General features: G+C 51.5%; 5 protein-coding genes across 5 annotated transcripts; 3 read left to right on the forward strand and 2 right to left on the reverse strand.

Moving 5' to 3' along the window:
- Window positions 1-916: 916 nt before the first annotated feature.
- C8Q69DRAFT_485966 (chaperonin 10-like protein) lies at window positions 917-2560 on the forward strand (the record flags this gene model as incomplete). Its single annotated transcript, XM_028631866.1, has 8 exons — window positions 917-930; window positions 1208-1277; window positions 1347-1415; window positions 1473-1488; window positions 1545-1745; window positions 1797-1942; window positions 1994-2306; window positions 2367-2560. 8 exons carry the CDS (start codon window positions 917-919, stop codon window positions 2558-2560), a joined length of 1023 nt encoding a protein of 340 aa, XP_028486771.1.
- An 826-nt stretch (window positions 2561-3386) lies between these two features.
- On the forward strand, window positions 3387-5094 carry C8Q69DRAFT_462435 (FRG1-like family protein). Its single transcript, XM_028630315.1, has 2 exons — window positions 3387-3972; window positions 4135-5094. Exons 1-2 carry the CDS (start codon window positions 3566-3568, stop codon window positions 4595-4597), a joined length of 870 nt encoding a protein of 289 aa, XP_028486772.1. The 5' UTR covers window positions 3387-3565; the 3' UTR covers window positions 4598-5094.
- A 146-nt stretch (window positions 5095-5240) lies between these two features.
- C8Q69DRAFT_443529 (putative RING finger domain protein) lies at window positions 5241-7269 on the reverse strand (the record flags this gene model as incomplete). The annotated part of the gene is made up of 4 exons (XM_028628924.1): window positions 5241-6415; window positions 6472-7012; window positions 7071-7147; window positions 7266-7269. 4 exons carry the CDS (start codon window positions 7267-7269, stop codon window positions 5241-5243), a joined length of 1797 nt encoding a protein of 598 aa, XP_028486773.1.
- A 1170-nt stretch (window positions 7270-8439) lies between these two features.
- On the forward strand, window positions 8440-11036 carry C8Q69DRAFT_216227 (putative transcriptional regulator Ngg1). Its single transcript, XM_028626253.1, has 3 exons — window positions 8440-9185; window positions 9286-9776; window positions 9826-11036. Exons 1-3 carry the CDS (start codon window positions 8648-8650, stop codon window positions 10810-10812), a joined length of 2016 nt encoding a protein of 671 aa, XP_028486774.1. The 5' UTR covers window positions 8440-8647; the 3' UTR covers window positions 10813-11036.
- A 224-nt stretch (window positions 11037-11260) lies between these two features.
- On the reverse strand, window positions 11261-14949 carry C8Q69DRAFT_399442 (nitrogen permease regulator 2-domain-containing protein; the record flags this gene model as incomplete). The annotated part of the gene is made up of 5 exons (XM_028627850.1): window positions 11261-12298; window positions 12356-12492; window positions 12570-12995; window positions 13066-13126; window positions 14104-14949. 5 exons carry the CDS (start codon window positions 14947-14949, stop codon window positions 11261-11263), a joined length of 2508 nt encoding a protein of 835 aa, XP_028486775.1.
- Window positions 14950-16173: the final 1224 nt, after the last annotated feature.

The raw sequence follows: 16173 nt of genomic DNA on the forward strand, positions 1-16173 counted from the left end.
TGCTCCCTTATGTCATTTCTACCGTTCCAAAGGGGATTCCCAATGGAAATACCAGTATAGAATACGATATTGATTCACTGGCGTACGGCACGAAGATAGCCAAAGAGTGGAAGCGACTGCAATAGTCCTCCGGTCTTTCCATCAGGAACCCGATCAGAGGTGGGCTGTGAGGAGGGGCACGGAACTCGCCGAACGAACTAACTGAGAGCCTGGGAGATCAGCTTTGGTCGAGGCATTTGTCGCTGGTCGACTAACCCGATTGACTCCGGTAGCGCATCGTGGAGAGTACGCTAGGGTAGAGCGTGGAAACCGCTAGAGAGAGCAAAGTGTCAGATCTGGGGAAACCGTTCGAGACCGGTACGGTGAGATAAGATGACATCGTGATCCGATAGAAGACGGGGGGATTGACGGAGGAGGAAGAGGATGCCAATTCAATGGAAGAGACTAAGTGTCATCTGCAAGATGTCCTCGATTCGTCTTTTTGTCGTCCTTTTGTCAAGCAGTCTGACAGCCAGGGGGGGCAGCATTTGGACCAGACAGTTATTATTAGTTGTTTTGGTGGCGGCACATGACGCACGGCTTCATCCCGCCTCATTGCTTCCTGCTGGCTCCCCCACTTTCTCTCCCCCAGCGACTTGGATGCTCGCTGGCCTTCTGTCTCCTTCCACGCCGAGGAGGCTCTGGAGAAGTTATATTATTCTCTTGTCTTGTCGCTTCTAGTATCCCTTGACAGTGAGCCCTGTCTCTGACAATTCGTCCTCAGTCCACAGCTTTGACCTTTCTGGCTTTCATACTTCCGCAGCAACACAACCGACGCCCTGTCAACAAGCAACCACAACAGTCTGATATCCCATTGTACTCTAATAATATTTAATCCGACACCATGGCTGGCAACGCTGGTAACCTGCCCAAGACCATGAAGGCTCTCAGGTGAGTGCAATCTTCTCTGCTGGCATCCCTCTCATACGATCCATTCGCGCTGGAACCCGGATACCGGTTGGTGATGGCATTGGGGAGGAACAGCTGGCACAGTCCACAGTGGTTTGGGAAACTGTCCCTGCATCTCAGAGAGGCTGTACTCCCTGGCGACTCAGTCACCAGAGATGCGACATCCTTGCCCGCCACGTCTCATCCCAGCAGGGGCCAGGTGGAAGCAGTCGTATGATCATGTGTAGCCATAGCTGACACCAGAGTTTCCTTGCCATAGATACGAGAAGCCTGAGGTCTTTGACGTTGTCGAGGTTCCGCTCCCCACTCTGCGTGACAACGATGTCCTGGTATGGCTCCCCTGGCTCTCTCAATTCCTGGACGACACGATCACTGATACGCGTTGACCGTTTGAACAGATCAAGGTCAAGGCCTGCGGCGTCTGCGGCACTGATCTGCACATCCATGAGGGAGAGTTCCTTGCCAAGGTACGTAGTACACTCAGGTACCTGTTTTGGTCGTGTCACAGTACTGATGATTCGCAGTTCCCTCTCATTCCTGGTATGCATTAGATCCATATGAGAGCGTCGACAGACAAGTCCTAACCTGCCCTCTAGGCCACGAGACTGTCGGTGTCGTTGCTGCCACTGGCCCCAAGGTGAAGGGCTTCCAGCTCGGAGACCGCGTTGTTGCAGACAACTCGGAGCTTTGCGGCGAGTGCTTCTACTGCCGCCGTGGTGAGGAACTGATGTGCGAGCATTTCGAAGCCCACGGTGTCACCATGAACGGCGGTTTTGCCGAGTACTGCGCCTATCCTGGTAAGCTGGCGTGCTTCTCGACATGGTCGGCCGGATCTGACAAGTGAGTAGCTGGCCGTGTCTTCAAGATCAAGAACCTCTCCGACGTCGATGCCACCCTGCTGGAGCCGGCCTCCTGCGCCGCTCACGGTCTCGACAAGATCGCTCCCAAGATGGGCTCCAGCGTCCTTCTCTTCGGTGCCGGTCCCACCGGTCTGGTAGGTCACATAACTCTGTTCTCAAAAGCGCATATGTTAATAGGGACATAGATCCTTGCTCAGATGCTCCGTCAGAACGGCGGTTGCCATGTGGTTGTCGCGGCCCCTGAGGGTCTCAAAATGGACCTGGCCAAGTCCCTGGGTGCTGGTGACGAATACGTCGCGCTGTCCCGTCAGGACCCCAGTGCTCAGTTCGAGAAGCTGAAGGCCGAGAACCCGTATGGCTTCGACATTGTCGTTGAGGCCACCGGTAGCGTCAAGATCCTGGAAGACGCCATCAACTACTGCCGTCGCGGCGGTAAGCTGGTCGTCTATGGTGTCTATGCCAACAAGGACCGTGTCTCCTGGCCCCCGAGCAAGATCTGTAAGTTTTAGATGAGCTCCCGGTTATTAGTGTGCCATACTGACGGTTGGTTTTCCGTAGTCGGTGACGAGATCACCATCCTTGGTAGTTTCTCCGAGGTGTACAAGTTCCCTGCTGCCATTGACTACCTCGATTCCGGCAAGGTCAAGGTCAACGGCATTGTGAACAAGGTGTTCAAGATCGAGCAGTGGAAGGAGTGCCTGCAGGCGATGAAGAACAAGAGCGCCATCAAGGCTGCTATCACCTTTGACTAGACGGGAGAGATCTTTTAGACGGGGGGAAATAGACCCTTTCAGGTTATGAAAGTCACGTAGACGATTAATGAGCTATGTCTAATAAAAGCGACACGATTGATAGTTCCAATACAGAGACAAAAATTGACAGTTCATCAGTTCATCAGATGGTTCTTTTTCCCTCGTAGAGCTAGCAAGGGTAGATAGGGAGATAGATAACTTATATATTGGTATAGCGTGGGGAAACGAGGACCTTGACGAAAGCTTACCGCCCGGTGACGCCTTCTGCTGCGACTTGATTGCCGATCGCTTTCCCCCAAGGTAAAGTGCGAACAGCTGGGTAACTAATAATAATAACTCGATCGAATGCGTAATATATCCGTCCTGACTGGGAATTTTTCATTCCGCCCATGATTAACTGATAACAATCAACTTCGGGAACATCCGAATTATCAACCTTGGAACGGAACTGGGGTAGACCATAGCGTCGGATGAATCAACCAGTGTGATTATTTTTATTTCCATTAGCAGACAGCACAGATGTGCGGAAAAATATCGGATATATCTATATGCGTGTCGCATCAGGAATTCTAGAGTTATCCATTGACTGATAGCTGACATCTACATGTACATACACTACATCCATCATCCATACTCATAACGGACGGAATGTGGAGCCCGTTCACGGCTACAGCGGTGATGAAGTGATCTTATATATATATATATTCGACAATTCGATTCCCAGAATAGAAAGTGGGATATATTAGTTTGAGAGACAATTCTCAGTATTATATAGTTACCGTATTCGTCACGTAATATAGAAACCCAGAGATCGAGTTCATAAATTACCGTAATTTACACCGCCCGAACGACCCTCCTACATCATCGCATCCACCTAAACTACCCTAGCTAACTAGCTAACTTCCAACCCAGCTGGAACTGCTAGTTAATAGCTTCAACGATCCTCACCATCAATTGCAATTAATCAATCTCTCTCTCTCTCTCTCACTGCACTGAAAAAAAAAGATGGTAAAACCACTCACATTCAAAGGCGACAAGCCCAAAAAGCGCAAACACCGCACCGACGACACCGATCCCACTCAACGACGGATCAAATCCGACCCATCATCATCATCAGCCCTCACAACCACCACAGGCAGCGCAGGCCCCGCCGAGGACGAAAACGCCGAAGACACAAGTTGGGTTTCTGCAGACGTCCCGACGGATATTTCCGGACCCGTGATCATTGTCTTACCATCGAGTAAACCGTCGTGTGTCGCGTGCGATGCGAATGGGAAGGTGTTTGTTTCTGAGTTGGAGAATTTGATCGAGGGTGATCCTGCGACGGCGGAGCCGCATGATGTTAGGCAGGTTTGGGTCGCGACTAAAGTGGCGGGGAGTGAGGGGGTGAGTTTTAAGGGACATCATGGGAGGTGAGTTTTGTTTTTTTTTTTTTTTTTTTTCTGTTTTACCACTGGAGTGTTTTGTATTTGGAAGAGAAGATGGGGATAGATGAGAGGCAGGAATTTACGCGACGAGAAAAGGGGGAAAAAGGAAGAGAGAAATTAACTGTTTGCTTCTTGTGTGTCTTTTAGATATCTCAGTTGTGATAAATACGGCATCCTCAGCGCCACATCAGCAGCCATCTCACCGTTCGAATCATTCCGTATCCTTCCTGCGCCCGACACACCGGGTCTATTTTCCTTCCAGACCGTCGGTGGAGACTCTGAAACGTTCCTATCCGTCAAGGAGGATGAAGAAGGCACAAGCAGAAAAGGCTCCTCGTCAAAGGTCGAAGTCCGCGGAGACGCAAAGACGCTCGGTTTCGAGACGAGTTTTCGCGTCCGGATGCAAGCGCGCTTTAAGCCGAGAGTGAAAGCGTCCAAGGAGAGCAAGGCGAGGGAGAAGATTAGTCGACGAGAGCTGGAAGAGGCGGTCGGTAGAAGGTTAGAGGATCATGAGGTGAAGAGGTTGAAGAGGGCGAGGAGAGAGGGGAATTTTCATGAAGAGGTGCTGGATGTTAGGGTAAGGGGGAAGCATGATAAGTTTGCTTCGTGAGAGGCTTTACGAGTTTCTCTCTTCTTATGTTTGAAAGAGATTGGATCTTGGGCCAGTGCTACTTAGTCCCTGGGCGGATGAGTTGCGAAGAGCCGCGGCTCTTTCGAAGACTGCGACATGAGGCCATTTCCTATCTCTCAGGGAGCATACACACACATCGTTCGTGCTCTGTATGCGGCAGTCGACTTTTCCAGGCGGGAAACAACACCATCGTATGCTGCTGTCTAATGTGGAGCTGAAACCCACTACAAGCTATGTGGCAGTGGTCGATGGAAGACAAATGCAAGAGCCATGTATAATCCCTGCAGGCACTATAGTTTCGAGACCTGGTAGACTACAACGTCTGTACTACCATGGGATAGAACACGTCGCGGATGCCTACTATACATCGAGTTGAGCCGGAAAATGTCAGCGAGCAGGCAATGATAGAAGGCCATGCTCGCCCTTTACTGGGAGCATAATTCAAGAGACATTCCCCGAATGACGGCCAAGTCACGTAGATGAAAATTGACCTTTTATGCATTAAAACATCGCTAATATCATATCTCAAAGTATATCAAAATATGTCCAACATAGGGTATCACAACTCCATGACAAGAAAGATAGTCGAGCTTGCGCCGGTCCCAATGCTGCTCAATCATACCTACCGTTGGCCTTCTCGCTTGCAAACATTCGACTGGGTATCAAGGTTGATTAGAAACCCAGTGTTCTGTTCATTACTTTGCGCCCTGGGAGATTCCACAGTTAGCCAACTAGGCTTTAAACACGTCCAAGCACACTTACACCGAGGCAGGTTTTCCTGCTGCTCTCTTTCCTCCTCTTCGGACCCGACAGGATTACCGAGCAGGGCTACAGCCCTCATTCGCATAGCTTCCTGCCGGTCTCGAGATGATGCGACGCTGGTCCGCCTTGAAGAAAGCTGACTTGCTTCGGCCGTGGTATTCTGCCTAGAAAGCGGAGAGCGTGCCGGTCTCCTGTTCCTTGTGGTATAATGGCTGAGTTCGTCAAGTGAGGGTTGGCTGCCGGCGAAGAATATGAAAGACCCAGTGGATCGAGGATGCAGGAAAATTCCGGATACAGAGTTGCTCCTCCGCGTACGGGCATTTCTTGTCCTGTCGCTTTCATGAAGTCGATGTGCTCTTCTCAGTAACCGTTCGCGACGAACCATGAGGTTGGTTACTTGTGTCGGGCAGAAATCTGGCGGAAGGACACTCTTCTTGCACATTGGACAAAGACTGCTGTTTTGCATCAGGAAAGCGTCGATGCACTCTGGGTGGAAGATGTGCGCGCAAGGGAGCTCACGGACGACAGACGACCCGGGAACAAAGTCATCCAGACAAATTGCACAGGTGGGTTGGCTGAAAGTCAGGCGAGCTTCTGTCTTGATGTCCGTAATCGAATCCCGCATCGTTGCCAATTCGATCGTTGAGACGTCGAAGTCCTTTAATGTTGAACAGCTCATGTCGGGATCGGAGAATCTTGGCATGGCTGGTGCTATCGCGGACGCATCATCGTCCTTTTCACGCAGTGTGCTCGCCAATGTCTGCTCGTCGCCAAGAAAAGCCTTTGGTGGAGCAGTAAGAACAGGATATGTATATACGGGAATCTTGTCCAAGATGTCCCTGGGTACTTTCATCCGCTTGATACCAAGAGACTCGATGTCTACTTCGCCCGCCTCAATACGACGACGCAGGTTTTCGCGACGTCTCCTCTGGACCATCCGAATCACCACAATCGACGAGACGACGACAAATATCAAGACTCCCAGGATGGCGAGGATGAATACCCACAGGCTCGGTACGGAGCTGCTGGGTTGTTCTGCAACCGTATCAGTGGCATACTCCAAGCCAATAGCTGCCAGTGGGGGAGGTTACCTAGACTGATAAGAGCGTAAAGCCGTGCAAAATTAGTAGATGACTGAACATTGGATAGGTCGCTACTGTTCTCCGGACTCGTGGTATTTCCCGAGTACTGCGCGAGCTCATTCATCAAGGTGTTTCCTGCAGGTCCCGGGATTGCATATACGGGGTAATGGTTATTCTGTCTCCAAGCTCCTCCATCATTCAGTGTCCAGACTGCATCGCTAATTGGCGGAGGCTTTTGAGTGTCATGGCTACCGGCTCGATAGAAGATGAGAGCTGAGGCTGGCGCGTTCCTAGCTGACGCAAGATACGACTCCGTGCAATCGATCGAGACCCATGGGGCCAATCCAATTAGATTGTATCCGAGATCAGGCAAATCTGCTTCGCGTGTGACATTCTGGGGGACAAAGGGCGCGGTGACGTTGTTACACGGGTCTTCAGGGTCGAGAGTTGGAACAAATAGTAAGCCACTGATCGAGTCCTGGTTGGGGGAGTTGTTCGTTGACAGCGTCTGAATGGTGCCATCGAGAACAAATCGAAATGATATGCTTTCCTGGATGTGGCATGCTCAATCAGTTGCTGGCTGACAATAACAGATACGGTTGTCTCACATTTACTACTGGCGCTTTCTGAAGAGGCGTGCTTGAACTTTCGAAGACAGTGACCGCCGCCGTCAACGATTGTGCAGCTAAAAATAATAATTATTAGTTAATATTGATTCTCTCTGCATAGGTTGTGTTCGCAGGGGACATGTAATTTTTGAGAGTACAGTATATGCAAACGGTTATCGGCGGGGAAAAACATACACATGCTGCCGATGAATGGTCTCTCCCGGAGAGACAGAGAAGTAGGAGGACCTCAGACTTGACGGACCATGCTGAACAGGACTCGAGAGACTCGGGGCAGCCGATGTTATTATAGACAGCTATGTTGCCATTCCGGCGAACATAACTTGAGGTCAAGAATGCGACGGCAACAACAGATCGACCAAACAGGCAAGTAGCGGGGAATTGATCTGATTGGATTATCCGGCAGCCCATCCGCCATCGATGTGCTGGAGATTGTCTGGGATGGAACAAGGACAATTGCCAAAGCGCAGAGATGCTGGATCACTGGCAATGGACGCCATCATAAATGCGGTGCCATCTTATCGTGGTCCTCGCTGGGAACGCAGCTCGCAGTGATCGACCTGCGCATGCGGGGCGCCCAGGCGTTTTGACAGGTTGGTTGTGCTGCAACCAGACAAGCCGTTCATCGTCCTTATCTTTTCTTGTCGTCCAGTGGAACGCATCTTGCAGAGCGCGCTGGAAACAGGTTTGTTGAACAAGCGGTCTGGGAGACCTAGAACACTGGCCATGGTGCCAACTGGTGGGAATCGGGAGATTTAGTGTAGAGTCGAGTAGATTAATTGTAATTAATTATAATTAATTACATGACGGAATGCGACCCTCTGCTGTCTGGAACTCGTGGAAGATGAATTATGCGACAATCAGTTAACTACTTACGGGGCGCGGACCGTTCAGTGGAGAACAGCCCTATGGCAAGTGCGCGTGCTTGACTCTCTCCTTGCGCAGGACTGACTGAGACACAGAGAGAAAGAGAGAGAGAGAGAGACATTCTCGAAAACATCTGAGATACTTGAGACATCTTGCTGCTCGAAGAGGCCAGCAATTATTAATTCGAGTTATTGAAAAACACCGCAGATTGCTCGTACAGTACAATAATCCCATAGAACTTCCTCCAGTAACCAAATAGTGCGGAGAGAGTGGCATCACGTGATATCATGGGAGCACGGGCCAGATCGATATCCGACGACATGTCGAGTGGCCGTCCTGAAGCTCGATTCACTCCTGCTGCCATCTCAAAGCAGATCTGGTCTTCTGTGTTCGTCCAGAAGATCCTACGTGCACGCTACTTCCTCTGAGGGGGGAAATGACAGCGCTTCCGTGTCTGTGACGTTCGTGACTCGTCGAGGTGCCCTACCCCGGACACGCCAACACAGCTGCTCCTCGCGCGCGACAACATGGTTTGTCGGACCACGACGGCATAATCCAACACCGTTCTCATATATAACACTCAGTCGCGATCCCGGAAATCCCCAGCAACATCTGTCTCGGTCCCGCTGAGCCAGTGCTTGACTTGACGCCCGGTCGGGTTCTTCCTACCACCGCAACCCCGCCTACCCACGATGCCAATTGCCAACAAGGGCAAAGGAAAAGGCCGCGAGACGAAGCCATCGCGCAGTCGCAACACGACCCCGAGTTCGGGTCTTAGCGCAACAACGGCTCTCTCGTCGGTATCTGGCTACCTGGACAGTGATGTGTCGAAAGTGTTCGTCCCCGCGAACCCCCAGTATTCAGAGATCTTGGAGAAGTTAGGGAACGGAGGCACAATTCCAGACTCCAAATCGTTGGAATCCCTAATCGAGCACCTCAAGACGCTGAGTGAACTGGCAGAGGCCCGTGGTGAGGCATGCAACGCCGGCATGCGCGAACTTTCTCAGCGCCGGAAGGAGGTGTTGGAGGATCAGAGAGAACAGGAACAACTTGAGGCGGAGGAACGACTGAAGATGAAATGGGAAGCGGAGGACGAAGAGGATGGAAGCCGTGCCTCAAAGGGTGGCAAGCTGAAGAAGCGTAAAGAGCGAGTTTCCAAGGATGAGCGCCCGCCGGCTCATGGAGCCCACGAGCTCACCAAGCAGGATGGCAGCGAGTTGAAAGTCGAAGGTGAGTCTCAGTATTATCAATCTGTACCTGCTTGCGCCGTGGTTTCCTGCATTTCCATGATCCCAGTGCTTTTCTTTCATCGACTAACATGTTCTGACAGGTGACCGCAAGCGGAGTCGCGAGGCTGGTTCACCATCATCAAAACGGTCGAGGAATCTCGCGTCTGGCAGTACATCTTCTTTCTCACCTCCGTCGTTGGCGTCACCGCCGCCGACCACCGCTGTCAATGAGCCGGTTGCACCAGAATCTCCTGGGTCGGATGCGAGCTCGGACTCGCACCAACCGGAGCCAGCACCTGCGGTTCCTCAGTTCCAAGTCTTCGGGCCGGACCCGTTGAAATTCGATGACCCGACCATATATCATATTCGTGATGTGACGCCTGGGATGAGCGATGAAGAAAAGAAAGAAATCTACTGCGTGGCTCGGTTTCCCCAAAGTGACCTTAGCCACCTGATGGCGGGCACTCCACCAGACAAGGACTTCAGTAACGCGAAACCTTCGAATCAGGTCAGCGCGAACACGTTCGCTACATATATCGAACCCTATGTCCGGCCTCTAACAGAGGAGGATATTGCTTTCTTAAAGGAAAAGGTTAGTCCCGCATTCTACAGACTCATCGACGGTGATTGACGTGACTCAGGGAGATCGTACTACCCCGTTCGTGATGCCGCGACGGGGAAAGAAGCACTATACAGAAGTGTGGGCCGAGGAAGACGGGGCGCTTAGCGTGGACGTCTCGAATCCTGACCGCGATCGCCTTCCTTTGAATCAGGGACGGGGGAATATCGAGCAGGTCACCGACGATACCTTGGAAACGGACAAAGTCTCTGTTGCACCTTTGGTCAGTCGTCTCTACTCTCTTCTCCGTTACGAGCACCGCGCTCCTCCAGATGAGAACGCCAACGGAGCCGCCAACGGGGAGACTTCGACAAATGGCGTCCTCAACGGCGATTCCGCAATGGATATTGACCACCCTCCCGGTGAGCCTGAAACCAAGCCCATGCCTTCGGCGACATCCTTCCCCGATGCGTCTCCTAGCGGTTTCAAGGTGCCAGCAGCAAAGCTTGAGCATGCGCAGCTGGACGAGCGCTTAAAGGCAGAACTCCGCTACGTTGGTTTTCTTGGCCCGGACGACAATCCAGACTATGACGCCCACTACGATGATGACATCGCACAGCGCCTGCGTCTCTTGCAAAGTGAGCTGAAGAAGCAGATGATCATCAACGGCGCTCGCAAGAGCAGACTCCTTGACATTGCCCGCGAGCGGATGGCATACCAGGAGTACAGCACTATCCACGATGACCTCGACTCTCAGGTACAACAGGCCTACTTGAAGCGTACCCGTACGCTGGGGAAGAGCAAGAAGGGATCACAAGCAAAACATCGACCCGGTGGAGCTGGCGGTGGAAGTCATATTGTCAGCGCAGCTGGCGTCGGTCGTCCAGGCATCGGCGATGTCGCGAGGACTCTCATGGACCGCCGCAAGCGCTGGCGCGACTGCATCGGTCCTGTTTTCAAGGACAGCAAAACGACTGTTCCGAGCAAGGACGAAACCGTCTTCGACCCCGCAGTCATGGCGGAACTCGAAAAGGCCGAGCTGGAAGGTTGGGACGAGGAGCAGGAGTAAAACTGCCCCTAACATACGGCCTGTAGTCTGTATATACCTGTGACATCTTTTTTGAAACATCTGCATTATAAGGGTTTAATCGGTTCTTTATCAATGCTGCAGATAATGCATTCTGCCGGAAAGTTGTGGGTTGGGTTCCCGGCATGATCATGGTTTACGGGCTGGCGTCACAGGGTGGTTTTTTTACCGTGGGGAAACAGGCTTTGCTTTGATGATATTAAATTCTATTCCGCGGAATAAGAAATTGCGTTCTCTCTCGTTTTTTTCTGATAATCTTCGACGTTAGTATTCTCAGTATACGTAGGTAGTATAAGATTTTCACATTCCCCAACGCCCAACCGCTATAATGGATTAATAAAGATCCCCAAATCATTTCCTATATCCCGTTTTGCCGTCCCAAATACTCATACTATTAACCTCCAGTATATATGTCTAGTCATCATCGTCATCATCGATGAATAATCTGCACCTCACCAGGATACCTCTTCAACCTCGACATCAATTCCTTCTCACTGATCTCCAACTCCGTACAGATCTGATCGAAACAATGCACACCATCCAAATACTTGGATAGCGTCCGATCATCAATATCATCCTCATCGTCCTCGTCCTCGTTACTTCGAGAATACATCGCAGGAGAGGCGGAGCGCGGATGACCACCTGTTCGCGAGAGTGATGAAGGAATACTATCGTTGTGGATGTGGGTGGTATCGTTGCTTTGGATACTTGATGAAAAGGCCGCTGCGGCAGTGAACGAGTCAGCAGGGACGCTGGATGCGTTGGAGCTGATTCCGCCGTGGAGGGAGACTGTTGCGGGGGTAGTGGTGGTTGCGGTATTGTGTGGTGCAGCGGGTGCAGGGAGGCCTGTTGCGTAGGCGTATTTGTGAACACGGTATAAGAAGCCCTTGATGATGCCGAAAGTGATGAAGCGTCGGACGTCGATGTTGGCGAGTTGTTGGCTGTGTTGGGCGTACCATTGTTTCACGCTCTGGCCTTGTTGCAGACTGGCGTATAGCTCGACGATGCCGACGCCGTCGACGATCTCTCGGAGGCTACTATTGTTGTTGCTGTTGATGCTTGTGCTGCCTTTGCTGAGACCATCGCTGCCGCCGACGGAGGGCCAGATGTCGTCGTCGTCGTCATGGCGATAGACGCTGGCGTAGGTCGCTGGGATGTCGCTTCGATGGCTAGATGCGGCGGCTCCAGGGGCGGTGCTCATGGATGGTGATTGCAGGCTAAATGGCGACGGGGCGAAACGGGTGTTGACGTAGCGTGCGCATTCTCGCTGCATGTCCTCGTCTATGGCGATTGTTGAGCTGAATTGAGCTGTGGGAGCGTATATGGCTGAGAAGGAGAATATGTCCAAGAGGAGAATACAGCCGTAGTAGAGGAGGTGACGGATGGCGCGGCAGGTCAGGGAGAATTCGGCGTCTGCGAGAATCGAAATGATGCGTATGCTGTTGACGCCGTTGATATGGGGAACGATCTGGGTCTGTCTGTCAGTATAGGTCGTTCAGCACGAGAGATAAATGAGTGGGCGCACCCTTTGCAAGGTAAGATCCCAGTTTTCATCCATAAATGTCTGATATCGGACCGTGAACAGCGGGACCTGCCATGCCTTGACATGCGGAGGAGCTGGGTAGATAGGAAATAGTTTGATGTTCAGAGTATTCAATTCATCTGGAAACAGTTAGCCAGCTTCGCCCTTCCACTAAAAAGATATACTCGGGAAGTGATAACTGAGCAAAAATACGTACCGATTGGAATCATGCACTCGCAATAATTATTCAAATCCTCCATCAACGTCTCACATAAACTATACACCTTCCCCTCTCCACTCTTCGAATGATCCCTCGACAAAAACCCGCTCTGCTCCTCCAAACCATGCATCAGATCCGCCAATTTCTGCACTACGCTCTTGTACGTCGTGAAGTCCTCCTCCTCAGCCAGGACGATGCAGAAGTTGAAGATGAACTCGTTCCGGTCATACCGCGGAGACTTCATGCAGATCGGGTATCCCAGAATGCGATACCCGCCGGTACATACTTGGAGCAAGTTGCCGCATAGTTCCTGACGAGGGATTACGAAGAAGGATATGTCGGCGAAGGTGAGGATGTGTTGCGTCGGAGCGGTCGCGGAGGGGACGATCGCGCCATCGGGGACTTGGTGGACGACCTTGGGGCCTGAGGATGGTGTTAGCAGCGTGTCATATGGAATAAAGCTTGAAGTGGAGATTTATTTGAATTGGCTCACCCTCCTGCGTGTCGAATTTGCTGTAAAAGATAGCTTTGATCATGTTGGATCTGAGAGAGAGCTAGAGCTATCCGGCAAAGCAGAGATCATTGATAGCAGCATCCCAATGGCAAATATGCGGTGTTGACAGAGAAAGAATATTCAGAAATTAAAGTAATGAAGTTCATGACGCGCCAGAGGGCTCCATGGTGGAAGGCATACTAGGATCTGCCTGATTGCGCAGCCTGCGGTCAACGCGCAACCGAGATATCCAAATCGGCGTTGCGGGGAGTCGGCCGCTTAGGTATTTATCGATGGCCGCAAGACGACCGCTACTAAACCCCACATTGAACAAGATCATCCTCTCCAGAAGCAAAGAGCCAATAATATTCGTCACAATATATTATTAAGTATTTCGAAATGTAGAATTTATAAACTTAGGAATTCATAGCTTATCTACCATGGATGGATAGAATCTCCAGTTTGGTATTCATGTATTATCTAGTTAGTAAACAGGGACAGGATTGTGACTTGCACATGTCAATGATAGCAAGGATAGCTAGCTACACATGAAGTGTGAACAGAATGGATTATGTTCTCAAGCAAAACACATTGCGCTGCAGTGTTGCTGGACGGAGTTGAACCGGTTGGACGTAGCGGAAGAACCACCTGGGTATTCAGTAAATTCGCTGCAACAGGACAGGATGAGCAGATAGAATAGGAAATCTATATGCAGGCTAGACAGCGTCAGCTGCTTCGAAAGCACTTTCGCGGATTGAAAGACATGACAAAAGAATCTTGAAATAAACGCCGATGGGCCGATGGATGCCGGAACGCGCCATGAATGCATCACGAGAATTTCGCTCTGTAGCAAGCAATGATGGTAAGGAAAGATGATTTGGGAAGGAAATATATGCGAGGGTCATATGCGAAGGGGTATCGTATCAGGTAGGATGATGATGTCTATCTGGCAGCGCCAGATGGCTGGTTTGAAGGTCGAATAGAGCGATTGGGAGGCGGAACGGTTGCCTGTGTAGATCGACTGCGCGGTTCTGCGACTGCTACTGGCGCCGTCACAGCAGGGCTGGTCTCGTCAGACGCTCGAAAGAGTGCAGCCCGACTTGACACAGAAGAGACAGCGGCGGCGGCACTGCCAGAACCAACGAACGGAGGGGCGTCCGATCTGCCGCGAATTGAATTGATCATGTCAGGGTAGCCTCCTCTTTCCACCGCTTCTTTCAGCCACTGTTCCCAGTCCTCGTCAAGTGGCACATTGGCACCTCGTTCACGCGCGGCTGTAGCAGCTAGAAGACGATGATTCAGCTCCACTCCGTAGCTCTCCACCTCTTCGTCGCTTGTTTCTTCTTCTTGTTCTTCATCACCTTCCGATCGGTAGGGTGTCAACCGTCTCTGGTCAGGTGTGACACTCTCTTGAGAGACCTCGGTTGCTGGTTCTTGTGTGCTGTGCAGCGCTGCGACATCCTCGGAGTGGATTTGAACCGATGGTACTGGCGGCGGCGTCGCGACTCGGACGTTATCCGCTGTTGTGTCTCGAACTGTACAGTCTTCCTCTTTCTCATATCTTTCGCGCGCAGACTTGGTACCCTCCCATCGACATAACGAGGAGATCTCTGCTTCCGTGAGGCCCAGTTCGTCGAAGACCTTGAATAGCTTGCGATGCCACGGAAACCGGCCCAGTCGCATCCGATGAGGACCGTAGGAGTAGTCGAGACCCGGATATTGAGCTTCGATGCAATCTAGCGAACCGTAGAAGGTCGATGTCTCAACCCGAACTTCAGGTACCAAATTCCGTGTAATATGGGCGGAGAACGAGGCCGGATCACTCGTACGAGGTCGCGGAAACGTTGCATTGTAGACGAGCTGAGCGAGAGATGGTTTATGCATGGTGGATAATCGAGCGCTACGGGATCTTGTATCCTGCAATTTCAGAAGAGAGAACAGTCCCAGTGTTGTTCGTGCAGCGGGTACTGCCGGCAAATTCGAGTTCTGCGAGAACACGTCTCTCTGGCGTAAAGAAAGCGTGGTCAAGGCAATGGAAGTTGTATAGAGAGCGGAACGGGGAGAAGCCAGGCTGCGACCGCAAGCATCAAGGGGTTCTGCTTTTAAGTTAAGGACGGGTTCAAGCAAGCTAGGTTAGCCGATCTTCCCTCGCCTTGCAGAGGGATGTTAGGACGATAGCAATTGCACAAAGAGGCGTCACCACTAGACGGCAGGCAGGCAATGGTTCGAGTCTAGGGTTCCGCGCTTCCATTAACCAGATACGATATAAGGGATGTGAACCAAGGAGCGGAGAGTCAGAAGAACGGGCAGACTGTAGGCACTAGGCGTCTCGCCAGTGGGGCGCCACGGAGTGAAGCGCGTGCTGTTCACTGGAAATCGTACGCAGTTCCTGAAAGTCTAATGATGTATCGCCCCGTCATGAAAGTTGATTCTGGTGTTTGCGGCAAAAGACCGTGTTGGCGAAACTAAGTAAGGGTAGGCTGAGTCCCACTGGGAGCGGCCGGGGGAGGGCTTCTTATTATATCCTCGTGAGTCGGAGGACGTGGAGACTCGAATTTGGTTCGAAACTGCCAGAGATCTGAGATTGGCGCCCCCTGGTACAATAATATTCAATCGATAGTATCAATGCTTGGGGGATCTTCGCGAGTGTGACAGCAGCTGGTGGACCTCGAACGCTGGACAAGACAGGCAAGGATGTGAGACGGCAAGGCGTTTAGCTCCAGGAACACTTCCTTTCGCACCGGTTGGTTAGCGTTTCGTCTGGGATGACTGTCGCTGCTTCGTTCCATGTGTAAGAATAGTAATAATAATAAAAATCATCATCATAGCCAGTAGTTACCTGTAGAATCTCTTCTCTCAATGCTGCCTATTCCCTCAAAAATCTACCGTACACGCGATCGCTGCGCTGTCCAAACGACTAAGCTGGTGGTGGCCCAAACTTCGGGCTGGTCGCTGAGTTGGAGAATCCGAGACGAGACAAGGCGACTCAACTGCGCATCGTGGTGAAGGGAGATTGTTCAGAACAGAAGAGCGAATGGCCCAGCGGACAAGGACGCAGAGAAAGAAACAACAAGCAGCGACGCAGGGTCTTTTTAAGGCACCGGGTGG

This window comes from Paecilomyces variotii (assembly GCF_004022145.1).
Source record: "Paecilomyces variotii strain CBS 101075 chromosome Unknown C8Q69scaffold_3, whole genome shotgun sequence".
In the NCBI taxonomy this organism is placed as follows: Eukaryota; Fungi; Ascomycota; class Eurotiomycetes; order Eurotiales; family Thermoascaceae; genus Paecilomyces; species Paecilomyces variotii.

Bases quoted from the DNA above. Each gene is read 5' to 3' on its own strand.
- C8Q69DRAFT_216227 (XM_028626253.1), top strand. From the start codon at position 8,648: ATGCCAATTGCCAACAAGGGCAAAGGAAAAGGCCGCGAGACGAAGCCA. The intron at 9,186-9,285 runs GTGAGTCTCAGT...ATGTTCTGACAG, and splicing joins CAGCGAGTTGAAAGTCGAAG to GTGACCGCAAGCGGAGTCGC. The intron at 9,777-9,825 runs GTTAGTCCCGCA...GACGTGACTCAG, and splicing joins TTGCTTTCTTAAAGGAAAAG to GGAGATCGTACTACCCCGTT.
- C8Q69DRAFT_462435 (XM_028630315.1), top strand. From the start codon at position 3,566: ATGGTAAAACCACTCACATTCAAAGGCGACAAGCCCAAAAAGCGCAAA. The intron at 3,973-4,134 runs GTGAGTTTTGTT...TGTGTCTTTTAG, and splicing joins TTTAAGGGACATCATGGGAG to ATATCTCAGTTGTGATAAAT.